At 58.7% G+C, this 21,034-nt stretch overlaps 2 protein-coding genes across 2 annotated transcripts in view; both read left to right on the top strand.

Annotated features, from left to right (window-relative positions):
- CERK (ceramide kinase) overlaps positions 1-17,631 on the top strand; it is a gene marked incomplete at its 5' end in the record, with an annotated part of 47,617 nt that extends 29,986 nt beyond the window's left edge. The window contains 9 exons of the mRNA XM_043564310.1: positions 1,336-1,399; positions 1,676-1,821; positions 7,318-7,392; positions 8,261-8,413; positions 10,253-10,358; positions 11,021-11,097; positions 11,706-11,911; positions 12,503-12,711; positions 14,508-17,631. Coding sequence (XP_043420245.1) covers positions 1,336-1,399; positions 1,676-1,821; positions 7,318-7,392; positions 8,261-8,413; positions 10,253-10,358; positions 11,021-11,097; positions 11,706-11,911; positions 12,503-12,711; positions 14,508-14,580 — 1,109 coding nt within the window. The remainder of the gene's footprint in view (positions 1-1,335; positions 1,400-1,675; positions 1,822-7,317; positions 7,393-8,260; positions 8,414-10,252; positions 10,359-11,020; positions 11,098-11,705; positions 11,912-12,502; positions 12,712-14,507) is intronic.
- Positions 15,333-17,631, top strand: LOC122473694 (apomucin-like). The gene is made up of 4 exons (XM_043564309.1): positions 15,333-15,353; positions 15,588-15,695; positions 15,737-15,835; positions 15,958-17,631. The coding sequence occupies exons 1-4, from the start codon at positions 15,333-15,335 to the stop codon at positions 16,444-16,446; spliced, it is 717 nt and encodes a 238-aa protein (XP_043420244.1). The 3' UTR covers positions 16,447-17,631.
- Positions 17,632-21,034: the final 3,403 nt, after the last annotated feature.

The raw sequence follows: 21,034 nt of genomic DNA, 5'->3' as shown, positions 1-21,034 counted from the left end.
CCAGGCGCCCCATTATGTGATTATTTTAAACAAAATAAAATACGTTGTTTTCTATGCCAGAATGGGAACAGTACAAAACAAAGAATGTATACCTCTCTGGCCCAGTCTTAGCATAGAAGAGAAACACTAAGAAGATAAAAGGGTCAGGATCACGGACAGAAGATTCGTGGAAGAAGAAAGACGAGTGATTCGATGAGGCTTAGAAGTAATTTCACCAATGAGTGATGTTTTAAGAAACGTGATGTGGTTTTTAGTGCAGATTCTCAACGCCGGGCGGGTGCAGGAAGCCGGGGTTCTCCTCCCCAGGCCCCGTGCTCTGGGGTCTGCACACGCGTGTTAAAGAGCCACTGGCAGTGTGGGCGAAGAGCCTTACAAATTAGGGGGTCGGTCAGGAGTCCAGATGTGAGTCCTCCCCAGGACGGCAGTCGGATGCACACAAGTGCCCACGCGTGCGCTGCCACGTCCCGTAAGAGCAGCACACTGAGACCGCGTAAATGCCCGCTGACAGGAAACGTGGAGGTACCACTGCCCGAGTGTGGCGAAACAGAAGGGACAGCGAGCGGGTGGACCTTTAACGTGGTCTTTACGGAGAGCTTTTCACTTAAGAAAACGGTCAGGGCCAGGAACACCGGGGTATAAGTCTGCCCGCACAGCAGAATTTCAGTTGTGTCTTTGTGTCTTACGTTGAGTATACAGATGTGGGCTGACGTTTTCTTTTCTTTTTTCTTTTCTTTTCTTTTCTTTTCTTTTCTCTTTTCTTTTCTTTTTTTTTCTTTTCTTTTATGTCTTGGTATTTTCTAAAATTTCAAACTAAATTGGATAATAAGGAAAAGCTATAAAATCTCTTTCCAAAAAGTTACCATTTGTTGGCAATTAGATGCCAAGAAAGTGGCGTCTCCCCCGGAGGAATGCGTCCTGAACGAGGGTTGCTTCCGCCTGGGCTTGGCGCCCCACCCCCACTCCATCCCCCTGAGGATGTTCTAGGACCTCATTTTATTTATTTATTATTTTTTTTAATATATTTTTTTTAACGTTTATTTATTTTTGAGACAGAGAGAGACAGAGCATGAACGGGGGAGGGGCAGAGAGAGGGGGAGACACAGAATCGGAAACAGGCTCCAGGCTCCGAGCCATCAGCCCAGAGCCCGACGCAGGGCTCGAACTCACGGACCGCGAGATCGTGACCTGAGCTGAAGTCAGACGCTTAACTGACTGAGCCACCCAGGCACCCCTAGGACCTCATTTTAAAAGAATGGTTTGCTTGCCTCTTATGTTAACTCAGACTCTCAGATTCGAACGTAAACCGTACAATGAAATATTATCTTTTCCCCGTAGTCACCGAACGTGCTAATCAGGCCAAGGAGAGCTTATACGAGATCAACATAGATAAATACGACGGGTGAGTAAGGTTCCTTTCAGGCCCTCCCCACCTGTCTTAGTTTTGTCCGCTCCCTGCCCTTGCTTTTCCTGATTGTCAAAGTAAACCTGCTTCCTATAGAAAACCAGAAACTGCAGAAAATTTCCATCACCCCTTCTCTGCGTCTGGGAGACAACCGTGGACCGTTTTCCTTCCCCGTCTTACTACCTGCATATGCAGATTAACTTTTTCTGAGCAGTGGAGAGCACGGCGTTGCGGGGACAGCAGAAGGGACCCTAACGCCCGTGTCCCCTGCAGGATCGTCTGCGTTGGTGGAGACGGCATGTTCAGCGAGGTCTTGCACGGCCTGATTGGCAGGACGCAGAGGAACGCCGGCGTGGACCAGAACCAGCCCCGGGCAGCCCTGGTGCCCAGCCCACTCCGGATCGGCATCATCCCCGCGGGTAGGGCGTCCCGTCCCCGCCCCCGTCCCTGTCCCTGGGGGCATGGAGCTTCCTTCAGGTTCATTCTGTTCCCGAGCTGGGGATTTTATCAGCACATGGGTGAAGGCTTTGTTGACAGTTGATGGCGGAGGAAAGGACCACTGATGTGTGCCTGGGGGAGTCCTATCTTCCCCCGACACCTGCTTCCCACAAGCGCCCAGAAGCTGGCAGCTGGGGGACAGTTGGCTCTCAAAGGACTGCCGAATGGCAGGGGAAGGGGGTGGGGGGGCGGGGGCACTGGGACCCCAGAGCGCAACTGAGGAGGAAAGGACCCCAGAAAGCAGGTGGTCTTCTAGAAGTGGCTTGTAGCCCAGACCTGGGGGCGCTGGGCTTGGGGGAAGGGCCCGTGCAGTGGGGGCCGGGAAGGAGGGAACCGGGCCTGTTAACCCTGTGGGCCCCTGGGCTGTGTCCCAAAGACATAGCTCAGCGGGTTTTAGGTCTTTCTAGGAAGTGCCTAGTTCTTTGAAAAATGACAGTGCTAAGCCGAGCAAAGCCTGGGCATTGTTGGTTTAAGGCTTTGCAAACAAGGCCACGGGGATGAGGCGCCTTCTGCCCTGCGCCCTGTGTCCCCACCCTGTGTCCACACTGACACAGGCTGGCCGCGGGCCAGGGTCTGGGCAATATCCCCACGTCACGCGTCATATAATTCCTGTAATTCCGTGGTCACAACCGCTCTGTGAGGGAGGTGCCGCCATCATCCACGGATGAGGGGTCTCAAGGTCACCCAGAAGGGCACGGACCGTGGGAACTCAGAGACCTCTCTGCCCCACCCTACAGGCAGGAAGAGTCTTGTCTTTTTCCGACTGACGGTGTTTGTATATTAAACATATTTATTCTTGGTCGCTTCGGTCTCAGCTGTTTTCTCAGGTCAGGCTTGTCTTTGGACTTTGAATGTGGTCTGCTCTGGGCTACGTGAATTTTGTTTGTCCACGTGCCAAACTATCTTTCCTCGATGTCACCACGTGCCTGCGGTGGCTCTAATACTTAAAACTCTAAGCTCTGAGCGTTCATGTTCGTGGGAGCCCGTGCAGCTGCCTCAGGCGTGTGAGGACGGACCGAGGCCGGCTCTGCGCCCTCTGGGCCTTGGGGTGCAGTGAACTAGACGGGTGTGGCCTCTGCCCACGGAGGAGCCCCCAGCACACGAGGAAGCGTGGGCGCTGCGGGGAAACAGTTCAGGGAGAACGGCCGGGACGGCTTCTCTCTGCAGGGAGTCCAGGGCCGTTCTGAGAGGGGACAGGCGAGGCACCAGCCGTGCACGGGGTCAGCTGGAGCGGGGGGCAGATGGGGATGAGCTGTGTGCTGAGGAGGGGGGCCTGTGGGGCAGAAGTGCCAGGACTAGGGTAACGGAGGCGCCTGGACAGGGGCCCAGCACGGGGCTCACGTCCCGAGGGCCTTGCCGTGAGACACAGAGGGAAGAAGTCTCGTGGGCCCGCGGGCAGTGTCGTCTGCGTGGGCTCCAAGACCACCCCCTACGCTCTGCTCAGGGCGCCATTGCCTGAGGCCTAGGGAGGACGCCCGTGGTTTGGTCGGTGGCCCCGTGGGCGGCTGTGACTTGGGCACAGAGTGAGCCCAAGGAACCAAGGGTGACGGAGGCGGCCAGGGTGACCCCATGATGTTGGGCTTGGCAGCCCGGGGAGGGGCCACGACGAGGCAAGAGTTCTGATGGAGATCCGAGATGGTGCTCCCGGGGGCCCTGAGGAGCAGTCGGGCGGAGGGGGTGGTGTGGGGGGGTCCGGGACAGAGCATGACGGAGGCCACCGCTGCAGCCGCTCTGGGTCCCGAGCTGATGTTTCCTAAATTCAGCCTCTTTCCGCTGGAGTATTTGGAGGTATTAGCGAGGCCGCAGAGAGCCGACCCTCCACCCGGCGTCTTCCCGTCACTGCCCCTGTGCTGCGCGGTGGGGCCCCAGCGCCTCGGGAGGGACGCGGCTCAGCGTGGGGGGCCGATGATGCCAGAACCACGTCCTGACGCCTGAGCTGAGCCAGACCTTGCGTTTCCGGAAGCTGGGCCTTCCTCTTGGTTAAAGCCTGGGCCACAGGCTCGAGGAGATGACCGGGGAGTTACGTCGGACCCGAGGGTCGAGCTGTTGAAGGCACGCTGACGGAACGCCAGAAGGGAACAGTGGTGTTGGGGGCACCCGTGAGGACCGGGATGTGTGCGTGGACTTGTCTGCCGGCGCCCGGGTCCCTCCGCCTGCGCCAGAGTTCGCCCAGTCCGTCGGTGCCCGTGCGTTCTCGGCCCGGCTGCGGCCCAGGAGTGAGCAAGGCCGGGCGCGTGGGCTGTGGGGACGCAGACAAGGGTGAATAAGGAAGAGAGCAGAGCAGTGGCAGGGGCCACGCCCTTGCAGACGGGGGGCTCTGGACGGTCTTCCGGGGTGAAGTGTGGTGAGGGCAGGAGGGGGCCTGGCTGCGGGTGTGCTGCCCTCGGGGGGCGGGGGCCTCCTGGGAGGAAGGGGCAGGTGGCAGGGGCCGGCCGAGGGGCAGTGGCCCCGTGAAGGATCCCAAGTAGGCGGGAGGCTGAGCAGTCCCCTCCTTCGAAAATCTGACCTTTCAGTAAAACGATCCCTGAAAACCGTCGGAAGCTCTGTTCACCTGCCCCACTCTTTGCCCAAAGGACCCGGGTGACCGAGAGAGAAGGTGCGTCCTGCCCGTTCGGGGCGATGGCGGGATCTAGAATTAAATCCTGGAACACAAGCACATTTCCGTCCATCTTACACCTGGATAGAAGGTGTTTGCGTTGAACTCCGGCTCCAGAAATGGGGGCCACACCCCAGCCCGGCCCAGGCCCGGACCCTGGACGCCTGACCAGAAAGGCCGGTCGCCTCGCCCTGTCCCGCCCACGCCTCCCTGGACGAGACGCCTCTGGCAGCTTGGGAACAGCACGGGCCCACCTCTGTTGTGGTTGTAGAGGGCGTCCCACGCCCGCAGACCTTCCGGCCCCATGAGGTTCCTTCTCGAGACTCGGAGCTCCCCCGCGGGGTCCCCCTGTACGGGGCGGCCCAGACGCAGGGACAGGCTTCAGAGGCCTCGGTTTATAGGCTGTGGTGCAGGGTGGAAGCCAGAGGCCGGCTTCTGCGTTTTTATTGGAGGTCCTTGCAGAATCCCCACCAACCGTACGCATTACATCCCTGCAGGTGCAGGCGAGTGTGGGGGTCTCCTCAGCTCTTGTGATGAGGGATGGCTTGCCAGGAAAGTAAACGGGGCCCTGGGCACGCAAGGGGAGCCAGTGGGCTCTGCGATGTTCTGGAAAGTTCTGGGGATGTGAAGGACTACCTCAGGGCATGGTTCAAATTAATTAGCTAGGTCTCTTGGAGTCTGTGCTCTCGAAACCGTTTATATAATCCGAGCACCCTTCACTCTAGCGACGAGTGAGCGGGTGGGGAGAGTCTGAAACCACGAGGCTTTTCATGGACACTGTTGATGTTAATTTTTATTAAGATTAGTCACTCCTATAATCTTAAGTGTTTATTTAAAAATGTGTATTTGGCTCATTTGTGGAACGAGGTGTCACTGAAGTCTTCAGGTTAAGTTGGTGAAAAAAAATATGCGTGTGTTTATATAACTTACCAACATCCAGAAGCCACATGTCAGTGTAGATTAAATAATTAAGAGCCTCCCCTCGGATCACAGACTGGACCAGATTCTGTTACTCGAAGAGACCCCAGAGGGTGCTTGCAACCCGACACGTCTGTCGGGAGCCTGGAACTTTCCGGCTGCGTCGGACATCACTTACGACGGGAGACTTGTAGATTGTCCCGGGGCCCAAGGGCAGAGACGTGGCCCCTGCTGGTGTCCAGGCCCCCCTGCCCGTTAACGCTGGTTCCTCCCGATGGATCTCGGTCTGTGCTGGGCGTGGTGTCCGTGACGAAACTGTGCCATTCTGGATCCTGTCATCCCTTTGTTAGGAATCTACACCAGGCTTTCAGCGGACGTGTTACACTTCACGTTGCTCGGCCCCGTCCCAGACCTGCTGGGTCAGGATCTCGGGAGAGTGGGGTTCAGGACCCTGTTGTAAATAAGCACCCCAGGAGAGTCTCCGCCCGCTCGGGCTGAGAACAGTGACCTGGATTATGACCCAGTTAGAACCGGGCCACACCTAGGGAGGACCTGGGGATCCAGGCACTGGCCGGGTGCCACGAGGTCGCCCCCGGTGTGCAGCCGAGCATGTCAGCGTGAGGCGTGTGCCAGCCATGGCCAGCGGAGTCCCCTCATGTTTGTCAGGTGACGGCTGCCGTGCCCCTGTGACCCAGGGACGGGTCACGGCGCGTTCTGTGAAACCGGGTGCTGGTGTTGGGGGGCAGGCTTCCACGGGGCTTTTTCTGGGGTCTTCCCGAGTTGTCCTTCCTATGCATACACTTTCCCGCTGGCAGCATCTGCACAGGGCAGAGTCCTTTGGGTCTCGTGGCCGCTGGTACGTGCAGGGGATTCATACTCACTGCGGAGCGCTGAGCTAGGTGCCCGGCCACCACTGCCACCCGCATTTCTCGGGGGCTCTGTTCCCCGGGGCAGTTCAGGAACAGGCTCCACAGACTCTGTGAGGGGATGGCTGGTCCTATTGAAGTCCGGTCTCAGAGTTGCGTTGTTTTTAAATGTTTATTTGAGACAGAGACAGAGACAGAGACAGAGACAGAGCATGAGCGGGGGAGGGGCAGAGGGAGAGGGAGACACAGAATTGGAAGCAGGCTCCAGGCTCCCAGTGCAGAGCCCGATGTGGGGCTCGAACCCATGAACCGTGAACTCATGAGCTGAGCCTACTTACTTAACCTACTCAGCTATGAGCTTAACCTACTAAGTCACCCAGGTGCCCCATAAACCTGCTTCTTTAAAAAAAAAATTTTTTTTTAATGTTTTTATTTATTTTTGAGACAGAGAGAGACAGAGCACAAGCAGGGGAGGGGCAGAGAGAGAGGGAGGCACAGAAGCAGAGGCAGGCTCCAGGCTCTGAACGGTCAGCACAGAGCCCGACGTGGGGCTCGAACTCACAGACCATGAGATCATGACCTGAGCTGAAGACAGATGCCCAACCGACTGAGCCCCCCAGGCACCCGCAGTCTCAGTGTTTCTGACAAATCAGTGTCAGTATTTCCAACATTCATTTTGTGGATGGATTATATTAGTCTTTATTTCCGTATCTATTCTGGGGCCAAAAGGAAGAGTCCTCCTCGTTGGAAATCTACTAGAGTTTGTTTGTCTGTTTTTAATTTTTTTGACGTTTATTTATGATTGAGAGACACAGAGCGTGAGCAGGGGAGGCATAGAGGGGGAGACACAGAATCTGAGGCAGGCTCCGGACTCCGAGATGTCAGCACAGAGCCCGACGCGGGGCTCGAACTCACAAACCGTGAGATCATGACCTGAGCCGAAGTCAGTCGCTTTAGCCAACTGGGCCACCCAGATGCCCCTTGAGTTTTTAATTAATGCGATGATATGAAGGACGTTTTTTTCTCTCCTACTTCAGGGTCCACGGATTGTGTGTGTTTTTCCACGGTCGGCACGAATGACGCGGAGACATCAGCTTTGCACATCATCGTGGGTAGGTCCCTTTCCATGCACGCGGCAGACCCGTGGACCTCGCTGGGCATGCGCAGGGTGGCCCCGGCCCTCACGCCAGCAGAGCTCTGCGTGTGCTGTGGTTCCCTGCCACCTGCCATCTTGTCCTGTCCTCCCGCGGCCATAGGGGGTCCTTCAAAAACACAAACCCTGCTCAGAGCCCTCTGGGGCCCCCCATCAGGGGTCACAGGCACCCCGTGGCCCAACCAGCTGCCTCGGCATCCCCGTGCGCGGGGTCAGGCTGACCCTCTGTCCTGGACACGTCTCACGCTCGCCGGTCCTCCGCTCTCACTTCTGCTCAGGACTCAGCCCCTCATCCCCATCGGGACAGGTTTTCCCAGGCCCGAATCTGTGGCACCCGAGACGCCCCTTCCAAGTGGCATTTCCTGCGCTCCCGTATACACGGCCCCGAGGGCGGGAATGGCCGCCCCAGCTGCTCAGACAGCCACGGCCCCTGCCCGGCAAGCACATGGCTGCCTCCTCGTCCCTGACGACGGGGCCCCGGAAGTGCTGCTTACGCATAGCCCACTCTCGATTTCCTTAGCACGTGGGCCCCTCTTCGCCGTCAAATCCACCCCGTTTCCCAGCAGCGGCACTGAACGAGCCCCGTGGGTCCACTGTGGTTCCGTGCCTGCCGGGAAACTTCCCAAAGCTGCTGTGGACCTTTGAGTCAAGTCCTGTCATCGGAATCAGGAACAGGAGACCCAGGGCCCGCGTGCAGACCGTCCCCGGGGCCGCATTCCGTGTGTTGCACGTCTTAGTCGCTTGGGTGCTTCTGGGCCCACCCGTGCCATCGAGGGGCCGAGGAGGCGCGGTGTGGAGGTGGCCAGGGGACCGTGTCTCTCCCGCAGGGGACTCACTGCCCATGGACGTGTCCTCGGTTCACCACAACAGCACGCTGCTGCGCTACTCCGTGTCCCTGCTGGGCTATGGCTTCTACGGGGACGTCATCAAGGACAGTGAGAAGAAGCGGTGGATGGGGCTCATCAGATACGACTTCTCAGGTAGCCCTGCTTTGGCACATGGCGTCTGCCTTCACCTGCAGAGTGCCCATTCGAGGCGGGTGCCCTGCCGGTGAGGGGCCCCGGGGCGCCCACAGAGCAGGGCAGACACCCCAGGGCCACAGACCGGTTCTCCTGTTCGGGATCGCAGAGCGACGCGAAGGCACTGCGGCCGTGCCAAGCCGTGACCGTCCGCTCTCCTCAGGCGGTGTCCCCTGCCCAGAGGGGTCTGAACGGGGGCAGGGTCTGGAGTGGGCACGCCTGCTGCTTGGCGACTGTCACCCACCCGGCCACCGCCCTTTCCAGTTTGCTTTTGGGTCCGTCGGTAGTAAGTTAAGTCGAAGAACCCCAGGTATTAAAATCTGAACCCTTTTCTGGGGAGAGAAACGGATAGTAATGTGCTGGGTCTGAGGCACTGCGGAGCCCTATTTAAATCAAAGCTACGGTATCGCTTTGCAGTTAAAACGCAAGAAACTCCAAAGTAACGTATCTCCCCGAACCGTCAGTAGGAAACAGAACGAGGGATTAGAAAGAATCTGGGTGAGATTCGTGCCGTCTTCCTGATTACCTGCTGTTGAGCTGGCCGCTCGCTCCCGAGCCTGTGGGCCTCACCCCGGCCCACGGTCACCTCTCCGCTAGGATGCAGGGCGTGTCCTGTCTGCGTCTCCTTCCCCACCTGGAACTCACACACACAGACCTGCAGAGGCTCAGCGGTTTTTCTCAAGGCAGAGAGGAGGCCCGTTTTAGGGCCAGTGGGACACACACGTGTCCGTCTGAGGATGGGCAGAAATGGGGCCCTGCCATCCAGGAGAGAGACCGTCCTGCAGGTCGAGCGGCCAGCCCCTGCCCTTCACCAGCTGCCGAGCTGGAGGGTCATCCCGGGGGAGGGTGCCACCCACGGAGGAAGTGGAGGGAGGAAGGTGGACCCCAGGGCATTGGGAAGGGGTTTCTCCCCGGGGCAGGTAGTTACTGGGTGGATCCCAGATGCCTAGCCACACACTAGCTGCTGGTAGAGCAGGTGGGAGGCCGGGGTGGGGACGGGTTCAGCGGTGTCCCCATCGTGCCCGATGTCACCATGGCCAGTGCCAGCCCGGCATCCGGCTCAGGGGAGTGGTGTCACTGTTACATTTGCAGGATGTGGCAGGGTCCCCACTGTGGCCCCCACTCCCCTGTCCTGCTGGGCTCTCTCCAGTCAGCTGCTCAGGTTCATCCCGTGCCCGCTGGGGCCGGTTCGAGGCCGGCCAGGCCCGCTCAGAGCGGATAGCACGCCACGGTCCTCCAGATGGGCCGGACACAGTCCTTGGTGGTGCTGCCCTGGACCGTCACTGTCCGCGTTCTTCCTGGATGCCAGACTGGTCCTGGGTGACCTTGGGCAGCCAAGCCAGGGAGACGTGGGAGCGTCTGGGAGGAGCAGAGAGGTGGTCCTGCCCTTTGATGAGCCTCTACCGAGTCGGGGAGGCCATCTCCAGATGTCGGGGGCTTTGCCACATGCCAGCCCTGCAGCGATCTGCGGGCAGGCAGGAGGGGTCACTGATGGCAGAGACCTCCACCGCTGAAGGCAGCCCTGGTGACCCGGCACCCAGCATGACCCGATCCCTTACTGCTTCCATCACACAGGCCTTGGGATGCGCTGGTGGCAAGGTGGGGGGGGGGGGGCGCTGTGTCCCAGAACAGGTGCAGCTGCGGGGGGCGCGGGGGGGGTGTGCTGTGTCCCGGAACAGGTGCAGCTGGGGGTGGGGGGTTGCGGGGGGGGGGGGCGCTGTGTCCCAGAACAGGTGCAGCTGGTGGTCTCGTGGCCAGAAAACGACGCTGGGGCTGCTCTACTTTGTGCTCCGTTCCCAGGTTTGAAGACCTTCCTGTCACATCACTGCTACGAAGGGACAGTGTCTTTCCTGCCAGCGCGGCACACAGTGGGGTCTCCCAGGGACAGGAAACCCTGCCGTGCCGGGTAAGCACATTCTTCCGTGTGTTTCTATTGCAGAGGGCGCGAAATAAAGCTGGGCTGCTTGGGGGGGTGCTCCTATCAGGGACACGTATCTTCTAAGCGTAGATGCGAGACCGTGGTTCTGGCGTGCCCGGCGATAGCGTAGCTCAGCGCACGGCTTCTGGGCCCACACGTTCCTGAGCCCCTTTCTTTCTTTAATGGAGAATCTGAGGCCACAGGTCACAACGGTTAGAGGTAGAGCTGCTGAGCTGAGCCGAGGCACCGATCTCCCTGGGGTGAACACGCACCGTTGCACGGTGAGCCCAGGCTGACGATGAAGTTGCGAGCTGGCTGCTTGCTTGGTACCGCCTGGAACAGACGACCGTTGTCACCTGTGCTGAGCGACCTGCGCCTGGCTTGGCACGTCACCAGCCAGCGCTCCGCTGACCTCGGGGCCAAGCCGAGCTGGCTCTCGGCACGCCAGCGCCACGGCCGCGTGGGATGCCCTTGGCTTCTTAGCCACGCGCGTACACGCTCTGGAGAAGGACGCGTGGACGCGCGGACGTTTTAAAAGATCTGACTTGCAGAATTCACACTGACGTGCAAAGGGGAGAACTGCCAGGCGCGTGCGCTCCCTTGTCGCGGCCGCGTGCCTCAGGAGGGGCGGTGACGTCCTTGTCTTCCAGATGCTTCGTGTGCAGGCAGAGCAAACAGCAGCTGGAGGAGGAGCAGAAGAGGTCGTTGTACGGTCTGGAGAACACCGGTAATGTCTGGGCCGCGGACTCATGGTCACTGCCGCGTGTGTTGGGGTTTTAAGCTGTGGAACCTCTGAGGGCGCTGCGTCTTCCCGCTGTGCGTCCCCCCCCTTTGTCGGTGGGCGTGTGTGTCCCTCTCTGCTCGCCTCCGGGCAGCAACATGGCTGCTCTGGACTGGGGGCCGGCGACAGTTCCTGTCAAGGGTTATACTCTCGTCTGTGGGCTTTGCCAGGCGCCGGGAAGGGGCTGGGCGCAGCAGCGTTCCAGAAACTTAGCTGTGGACGCTGACGTTAGAGTTTCGTGTAATCTTCGTATGTCACAAGATACTGTTCCTCTGGAGTTTTGTAAACCGCTTACGAAGGGGAAAATTATTCTCGGCTGACACGGAATCGGGTGACAGGCCCGGCTCGGTGGCCCCCGCTCTAAGTTGTTCAGACGTCCCCACGCGAGGACCAGTGGCACAGCTGTGCCCTTTCGGAGGCGGCCCTCCGGGCACGGCGGCCGGCACAGAGCCTGTGTGCTGGGGCCGAGGGTCAGTCCACGGGAGATCCGTAGGGACGGTCTCGGGACGCACGCCCGCGTGTGACGTGCCGTCTGCGATGCCTTTCTGCTTCAGAGGAGGTGGAAGAGTGGAAGGTCGTCTGCGGGAAGTTCCTGGCCATCAACGCCACCAACATGTCCTGTGCTTGTCCCCGGAGTCCCCAGGGCCTGTCCCCAGCCGCCCACCTGGGGGACGGGTCTTCCGACCTCATCCTCATCCGGAAGTGCTCCCGGTTCAACTTCCTGAGGTTTCTCGTCAGGCACACGAACCAGTACGACCAGGTGAGTGGGGCACTCGCCCTGCCCCGTCCGCGCTGGCGGGCGGGGTCCATTTGGGCAGCGTCTACACGGGCAGCGTCCGTGCGGGCGATCCCTGACTGCCGTGCCGTAGGAACCCACTGCTGAGTCCCAGGGAATAAGGTCAGGTTTCTGGTCTGCGTTTCACCCATTGGAAGCTCCTAGCGTCTGCTCCTTCTGAGAGCTCGTTAAAGACACAAACCTCTTTGTAGCAAACCTCTCCGTAGTCGCTGGCATCCTTGTAGTTAATACAACGGCAGACCCCAACTCTAACGAGATGAGTGTGGGTTGGCCTCTGGTTGTAGTAAGATGTGTTTTCCTTTTTTTAAATTAAATTGCATTTCAGGTCTAGCATAATGGTATTTTTATGTGGTTTGTAAAATAGTGCTTGTTAAAAAGATGAAGAATTCTGCAAGTCCCTATCAGGGAACTACCAGAATCTTGAGAAAGCGCCGGTCGCCGCGGACGCGCCAGGAGGCGGGCGGCGGCCTTCGCTTCGTGTCCGAGCTGCGGGCGCGCCGGGCACGGACGGGCCTCCCCCGCAAAAGCGCCAGCCCCTTCCGTGTCTCTCTGCAGTTTGACTTCGCTTTTGTCGAAGTTTATCGCGTCAGGAAATTCCAGTTTGTATCGAAGCACGTGGAGGACGAGGACAGCGACCTCAAGGAGAGGGGGAAGACGCGCTTCGGGCAGATCTGCAGCGACCACCCCCCGTGCTGCTGCTCTGTGTCCAACAGCTCGTGGAACTGTGACGGGGAGGTCCTGAGCAGCTCCGCCATCGAGGTCCGGTGAGTGACGGTGGCCCGAGGGCGCCTCCTGGGGCCCCGTGACCACAAGCGTGAGGGTGCACTGTAAACGCGCACGTGTGTCCACGCAGCCGGCGCCCGAGACCCCGCCACCGGACTCTGGGGAAGATGCCCGCGTGTGGACGGTTCCCGCGATTTCCCAAGCCCCCCCGCCGTGTCGCCATCTTCTCTTCTCCCTGAGCCCCAGCGCCGGCTTCTGTCCCTTTGCTCTGGCATTTTCTCTCTGTTCTCCTGATTACACACACAAGCCATTCTCCTTCACCGGGTCCCCCAGGAGCCCCTCCGGCCTCGGGGAGCCCCGTCTGCGGCCGGCGCCGGACCCTGGCTCGTGGCCTCCGGGGGGCAGGCACCAGGCCCGCTCTTCCGGCCGCTGGCCTTCGGGCAGGGGGTCCTCTGCAGACCGGCTGGGGGTCTGCCATCTGATTACACGTGTCACACGCCCAGAGGGAGCACGAGTGCGGAGAAAGTCGTCGATCAGGCTGTCGAACGAGGTGAAGGTGTAAAAATGGAGTGAAGTTCCAGGGTCCTGTGCCGTCTGCACATGTCGGGGCGATCCTAGCCGCCTTGACGGAGGCCAGGCCACGCGCTCCTTGACGACAGAGCACGGACGATGTGGGAGGCGACACGGAGGGGCCTGCAGCCCCGCACCCACGCCCACCCCTCCGATAACGTGCACGTCACTGTGTATAATCCCGACGCTAAATGGCTTTTCAGCCCGTGGGATGTGCAGTGTCGAGCCTCCTGCATCAGCATCCGGCCAGGCCGTCAGGAGAGGCAGCCTCAGCCTCATCGAGGCGCACGTCTGCTCACACCTGCTCCTCTGGCCACCGCGTGATCAGTGTGGCCATGACTGTCCAGCTCAGATCCCAGGAGAAGGGGTGGGGACAGGACCAAGGGAAGCCCGCCAGGATTCGGCTTTTGTCAACACATTTTACAAGTTACAGAATTATTTTTGATGCTGGCTTTGGGATTTACTGGAAAAACAGGATACTTTGAAAATTAGGAAAAGCATTCTTTTATGAAATATATGCTATATGTCATGGTAAATATCACTATGCCTTGAGCAGCAGGTGACTTAGTTATGGGGTTTTTATTACTGAACATCTTTAAAAAAATCTTTTTTGTTCATTTATTTTTGAGAGAGAGAGAATCTCACACAGGCTCCACACCCATCAGCACGGAGCCTGACGTGGGGCTCGAACCCACGAACCATGAGACCATGACCTGGGCCAAAACCAGGAGTCGGGTGTTTAACCGACTGGGCCACACAGGCACCCCTATTACTGAACATCTCGGAGGAGGCTGTGACGTCATTAATAATTTGGGAAGGAGGCGCTGCCGGTGGGGACCGGACAGCCACGCTGACCGCTGAGCCCCTCTGGCTCCTCTCATCCTGGTGCATGCGGAAGGCGGGGGTCTCCAGGGCACCTCGGCCACCCCTCAGCCCCCTGGGCTCTGGCTGGTGTGGGGCCCCCTCCTCTTGGGCGACTGAACATCCCGCACGTCCTGGACAAGGGGGGTTGCCCTGCACGGAACCTTCTCCGTGGCCTGGAAGCTGAGAAAGCAGTCACCCAGGGATTTGTCACTTTGCTAAAGCGGGGTCTACAGGTGCCTGGGTTTTCTGTTGGCCCTCGGCTGCCCTCAGCTGCCCTGTCACCACGGGGTTGGGCCCAGAGACAGCCAGGATGAGACCCCCATCCCACCTCTACCCTTGACCGGCAGTGGGGCCAAGGGTCAGGGGGACACTGGGGGTGACACGGCGCCCTTTGTCTCTGCAGGGTCCACTGCCAGCTGGTTCGTCTCTTTGCACGAGGAATCGAGGAGAATCCTAAGGAAGAGTCACAGAGCTGAGACGCTGTCACGCATCACCTGCCTTGCCGTGATTGGGAGCCGTGACCGTTATTTAAGAAAATTACTGCAGACCGATTACGTTGATACACACATTTAAATTTAGAAATTTATTTTTGATAGTTAAATCTTGATTTTAGAAAAATACCTTCGTCAACAATATTGTGAACATACCTGGCATTTTTGGTTCTACGTGACTCTCTGGGCTGCGTTTCACGTAACTTCTTCTCAGCCAATGGCACTTACCAGTTTGGGGGCGCTGGCTTCTTAGATTTTAACAACGCCGACGGTGCAGATTTTCAAAGGGCCCATCAGTGGCTCTGCCGCAATAAGTTTAGGGACAGCGAATGTGCGGTCACACCATCCGGACGGGGGTCTCCCCGCTCGCTGATCCACATCGCACGACTTACTCTGTAGTTATTTGTGGTCAGGTTTCGGAAAGTAGTCGGTCGCCTTCATTTTGCCTTCATCTGAGCTTCTACTTAAGAAACTTCCGGACTCTCTCTGTCCCGGGCAACTACAATGCAACGTAGCCCTGCTTCGGGGACACCTCGGGAGTGCAGCACTGTTGTGGGGACACGGACAGGAGTGGCACTTTATCTTGAAAACCCAGGTCCTTGCTTTCATCACGGTCGTGTTTCTGGGACAATCCGGCTGGTCAGCGGGAACAATCACGGGCCCTGGAGACAGCATCGGTTTTACGGCTAGGTGCCGACGCTTTATGGCCACACTGGGCAGGGGGGGCGGTGGGTGACATGGAGAGAAGCTGGCACGCAGTAGGAAAAAATTCACTCTGTGAATGCTGTGTTCACTTGACATCCGGGCACCCTGCCCTGGTTGGCGGTGGGGCTCCCGAGTCCCGGGGGCTACTTTGGTGCAGGCCCCGGGTCTGTACGTGTGGTCCCGACTGGAGCTTTTCTTCACGTTCAGTTCTACATATTTATTGAAACCGTTGTCCTTTTCAGCCAGAATAGTGTAAATGGTGTCTTCAGGGTTAGTATTTTAGATAGTTTTCCGCTGAAGCACTGGAGCTACATCGGCCAGGGGTTCCCTGCAGCAGCCAGGGTTCCCTACAGGCGGCCGGGGGTTCCCTACAGGCGGCCGGGGGTTCCCTACAGGTGTCCGGGGGTTCCCTGCAGCGGCCAGGGGTTCCCTGCAGCGGCCAGGGTTCCCTGCAGCGGCCAGGGGTTCCCTGCAGCGGCCAGGGTTCCCTGCAGTGGCCAGGGGTTCCCTACAGGCAGCCGGGGGTTCCCTACAGGCGGCCGGGGGCTCCCTGTAGCGGCCAGGGGTTCCCTGCAGTGGCCGGGGGTTCCTTACAGGCAGCCAGGGTTCCGTGCAGTGACTGGGGGTTCCCTACAGGCAGCCGGGGGTTCCCTATAGGCGGCCGGGGGTTCCCTGCAGCAGCTGGGGGTTCCTTACAGGCAGCCAGGGTTCTCTGCAGTGACCGGGGGTTCCTCACAGGCGGCCAGGGTTCCCTGCAAAGGCCGGGGGTTCCCTACAGGCAGCCAGGGGTTCCCTGCAGTGACTGGGGGTTCCCTACAGGCAGCCGGGGGTTCCCTACAGCGGCCGGTTTCCCTGCAGCGGCCAGGGGTTCCCTCCAGGCAGCCAGGGGTTCCCTGCAGTGACCGGGGGTTCCTCACAGGCGGCCAGGGGTTCCCTGCAGTGGCCGGGGGGTCCCTACAGGCGGCCAGGGTTCCCTGCAAAGGCCGGGGATTCCCTACAGGTGGCTGGCGCTTCCCTGCAGGCATGGCCACCGGCCCTGGGGTGGCCCTCGTGCATGCTCGTGGCCCCATTTCCTTTGTATTCATGCTTGGCTATATGGGAGATGCATCGAAAATAGCTTTATTTGAAATACAAGATGAGGCTTGAACTCTGGTTTGCAAAGAGAGAGGAAGCCTGTTACAAGAGGCGGTTCACAAGCCGTCATGTGCTTTACGAGTGCCCTTGACCTCACGTAGGCACAAGTAGTCATTTTAGCATTAACAGACATCATATATTTTTAGAATTTACTTGCAGCATTTATATTTTGAAGTATACATGAAATTTCCTATTTTATCATTCAATCCCAGGTCAGACAAAAAGGGTAGCTTTAACTGGCTTTTTTAATAAGATCACATTATCGAGCGATTGTGCGAATCCGATGTTTTAATGATTAGCGGGTGGGTGAAAAGTCTGGGTATGAAAATAGTCCTCAGTGCTTGCTGCTGGTTGGAAGAAACCAGACCCAGGACTGGCAGGTCTGAGCAGGGGCGCGAGGGCCTCGCCAACGGGGCTCCCAGCCGCCCACAGCCGCTCTGTGGATTGTTACTTGACGAGGTTTCCTAAAACAGTACTGGTTTGAAGTCCATGACCGGTTTTAGAGAAACAGTCCAGGCCGGAGTCCACAGTTCACGTTCACCGAGAAGGCGAGCCACACGGTTCCTGGAGGGCTGACCTTGTGCCGACATCACAGGCCTTGGGACGGTTCTTAGGGCGCGTGTGGTTGTGTGAACACCCCCCAGCACTCCTTGATAATCTCTACACGGGATGGAAGTACTTTCCAGACATTCCCATGTGGGCAGGGGGTTCTGATCTCACGAAGGCCCCAGATGGAGCCCCAACATGTGCACGTCAGAACTGACAGCTGGTTAGTGAGGACTTAGGATCATCTAGGATTAGTCTAGGCTTTAACTTCCTGTGTGACTCATTGGTGCAAAAAACCGTGGTGGTAGTTATGCCCTGACCCGTTTCCCCGCTTGTTCTGACTACCAGGGAGGAACCTCGGAAGCTGCACCTGCTCGGCGGGCAGGCTCGACTTTGTTCTTTGTACAATCTCGTGTAACGGGGCAGGACCGATGGAAGAGGTGGCTTCATTTTCTTTTAATCTTGCGGGTTTCGAGATTAGAAAATGGCATATTTGCTCTGACATGTTTGAGAAGACAGAAATAAAGTTACGTTGGGCAGAATGTTTTCTTCTTTTATAAGTTCCTGTTATTTTCAAAGCAGAGCATGTTTTGTGAAAACACCTGTGTACAATTTAAAGAGCAAGAATAAAATGAACGATGGTGTACCTACCGGCCAGGCCCAGAGTCCCCATGTGTCCTTAGGGGCTGACCCCGCCCCTCCACAGAGGTGACTGCAGCGTGCTGTTCCCTTGGTCCGTGTGAGGGGAGGGGACGCACACAACACACACTTTGGCATAGGATTGTTTTGAGCTGAAGACCATGAGGCCGCAAATGCAGAAGGAGCTTCCTGCCCCCCACCCGCCCCGTCCCCGCTAAGAGTGGGACATAAACTTCCCCTTGAGAAGGTGTGCCCTCCTCTCCGCTTCCAGGAGCAGAACCCCGTCCACCGCGTCTACCGCTGGGGAGGTGGGTCTGCACAAGCCTAAATCCTCCATTATTTCCCACACAAAATTGCCCAGTAGGGGGCGCCCGGGTGGCTCGGTTAAGCGACCGACTTCGGCTCAGATCACCGTCTCACGGTTCGTGGGTTCGAGCCCCGCGTCGGGCTCTGTGCTGACAGCTCGGAGCCTGGAGCCCGCTTCGGATTCTGTGTCCCTCTCTTTCTGCCCCTCCCCCACTTGTGTACGCACGTGCACTCTCTCTCAAAAAATAAATTATTACATAAATGAATAAACGTTAAAAAAAATTCCCCAGTAAAGTCATGTTACCTTAGAAGCCCAAACCCCTTTCCTTCCTTTTTTTTTTTTTTCTTTTTTTAGGGGGTGGTGAGCGAGACAGGATCCTAAGCAGGCTCTGTGCTGATAGCCCAATATGGGGCTTGAACTCACGAACCTCAAGATTTGTGACCCGAGCTGAAGTCAGACGCTCCATTGACTGAGCCACCCAGGCGGCCCCCTCCCAAACCCTGGTGTCCTGTCACTTCTTGACAAAGTTAAGCGTCCTCTTGCTAAAATGCTACATAAGCCCCGGGTTTAACCGCCTCCGTGGGACTTCGCATGAACTAAACATCAGCATCAACTAAAAGCGCTGTGTCCTTCCTCCCGTCCATCCACCTCCTGTCGGCTTATCTGGCAGGACAGGACACGGCTGCTGAGCCCCAGCGGGCAGTAGCGGGGTCTTCCTTCCCGAGGGCTCAGAGGCTCAGGCACATGGTTCAGTTCCACGCACTTCGCTCATTGCGTGAAAGGAAACCCACCGCGTGCTGTCTTCTGTAACTTCTTCATTCCGCACGTTTTGAGATGTCATCACGAAACTGAACTTCCCAGCGTGCGAACGCTGCACTCGCCATTTAGAAAGGTCCTCGCTCAGGTCTTTCAACAGTTTTAGAATTTTCCCTGAAGTCTCTTTTCATCCTGTTTAGATATATTCCTAAAAAAATGTATTTGGGGGCTGTTACCTCCTAAAAAAATTTTTTATTTTACATAAAAATGGGATTTTTTTAACGTACCACATACCACACGGTCTCCAGAAAACGTGCCTCGTGTGACAACTTAGCTGTAGACCTGGGGTTTCCCCAGCCCCATCACCTACCCGCAGGAGTCCTCGAGGAGATGCCTTTACGACCTTACACGTTTCGGGTCCCCCTGTCTGCACCAGCTCGGACTGCTAGGGACGGAAGGGACAACAGTGCCTCTAAGGGAGCAGGGTCCAGGACCCTGCAGAAGGAAGGGGCGGGCTTCCCTGCTCCGGTGGGTTCTGGGGGCTTCCCCACACACCCCCCGCACAGGACAGGGTCTTCTGGATCCTTCCTCACCTCGCGGGCAGTGGCTGCCCCATGAATCTCCCGCAGCCTTCAGGGCCATCACACCCCAAGTAGCCAACCCCTCACTCCAGCCTCCGTTAGCAGCAGACGTGTTCGGAGTCAGCTCCGCGTGTTGGTTTCTGCGGGTGAACAGAATCACCACCTTTGGCTCCTGACCGCGTGGTGACAGCCCCCCAGGCCACGTGTGGCCCTCGCATTTACTCGGTCCTGAGACTCGCTCGCTAGATGCCGTTACAGAAGAAACCGCGGGTGCCCGTGAAGGGAAGCCGGCTTGAACAAGACCGCTGACAAATGACTCTGTGCTCCTGTCTCCTCCATCCCCGGACCCGCCCCACCCGATCTGCAGCCAGAAGGAGCACTGCAGGGGCTCGATCTCCCCAAGAATAAAGGCCAAGAACTACAGGGGCACCGAGTCGCCTTTTTTGGCTTCACGGACCCCCAGGTGGAGCCAGACATGGCCTCTCCAGAGCGCTGCTGCGAAATGCCGTGTCCAGGCCCCCAAAGGAAACCAACCACGCTGAAATACAGCTAGCAAAGTTTTCAGTCACGATTAGGCAGCTCTGTGCTGTTTTACTGGCACATCAAAGAGGAAAACAGACGTAGAACACGGAGCCCCACCAGCGAGGATGGGTGGGGCCTGTGCCGCCCACACCCTGGGCTCGGATCCCTCCTCACCCTTCTGCCTCCAGAGAGCAGGTGTCCCCACAGGGCCGGGCGCTCGCAGGGACCGTCCTGTCGAGCTGTGCTGCAGAGGGGCGAGCGGGGGCTCTGGGGCTAGGCAAGCCCTCTCTTGCTGTCAGGAGAGTCGGGTTGGGGGACGGCACGGGGATTCCCAGGGACCACCGGCCCTTCATGGCTACGTCCCAGCCCCTCGGACAGTGCCTGCAGCAGATGGATGGGGAGATGGCTGGACGAACAGGTGGATGGAGGCAGGACACAAGGCCACGCCTCTGGGGGCAGAGCTGGCCCATCAGACCTGGTTTCTGTCCAGCTCCAGCTCACCTGGTGGGAGCTGGGTGGGTCTCTGCCTCCCGCGGGCTCCTGTGGGCTTGGGGTGCTGGGGGCTGGACGCCCTCAGTCGTGTGCAGCTCACCTCGGTGCGGGACTGCGGCGGGTTCAGAAGTCGGCCCGGTTCCTGCATCCCTCTGTCTCCAGGGTCAGTGTCTGGATCGGCCAAGCCACAGGTGCCACTGGGGATCCCTCCGCCCGGGGTCCTCAAGTCCCCCCACCTCTCAGCCTCAGACCCCAGGGGAGGGCCCCAGAGACGCCCACCCCTCCCAGTGAGGTCACGCCCAGGCGGGGCCGGGGCCCGCACCCCAAACCCGAGGCGCCGCTTCCGTTCCTTCCCCAGGCTCCCCCGCAGCCCTGCAGTGATGGTCCCACCACCCACTGCCACCCGGTGCCAGGCCCGGGACGCCCCAACCTGCAAACTGCCGGCCCCACTGGCCTACAGTCTCCTTCTAGAACCTGGGGCCCTGCTCCCTGCTCCCCCCAGCTCCTCGATGTCCACGGGCCCCTGGGACCCTCCTTCGTGGCCCCATCCCACAGCCCGCTCCCCGGGCACCCACCTCACCCCCCCGCGGTCACCGAGACAGCTGTGGAGCCCCAAACCCCCAGTACCCTCCAGTGCCCTGGTGGCCGCGGGATTCCTGGGCTCCCGCTGCCCGTGACGCACTCGGGCTCTGCCAGGAAAGCCAAGTGCACCCCCCTTCCCGCCCCCATCGCTCCCCTGAGCACAAAGCACATCAGG

Source organism: Prionailurus bengalensis, chromosome B4, assembly GCF_016509475.1.
Source record: "Prionailurus bengalensis isolate Pbe53 chromosome B4, Fcat_Pben_1.1_paternal_pri, whole genome shotgun sequence".
Classification (NCBI taxonomy): Eukaryota; Metazoa; Chordata; class Mammalia; order Carnivora; family Felidae; genus Prionailurus; species Prionailurus bengalensis.
Note: the sequence above shows the minus strand (reverse complement) of the source record. Positions and strands in the feature narration are given on the sequence as shown.

Excerpts from the sequence above, each read along its gene's own strand:
- LOC122473694 (XM_043564309.1), top strand. The coding sequence starts at position 15,333 with ATGGAGAGAAGCTGGCACGCA. Across the intron at positions 15,696-15,736 it reads CGGCCGGGGGTTCCCTACAG|CGGCCAGGGTTCCCTGCAGC; the intron begins GTGTCCGGGGGT and ends GGTTCCCTGCAG. Across the intron at positions 15,836-15,957 it reads CAGCCGGGGGTTCCCTACAG|GCGGCCGGGGGTTCCCTGCA; the intron begins GCGGCCGGGGGC and ends GGTTCCCTATAG.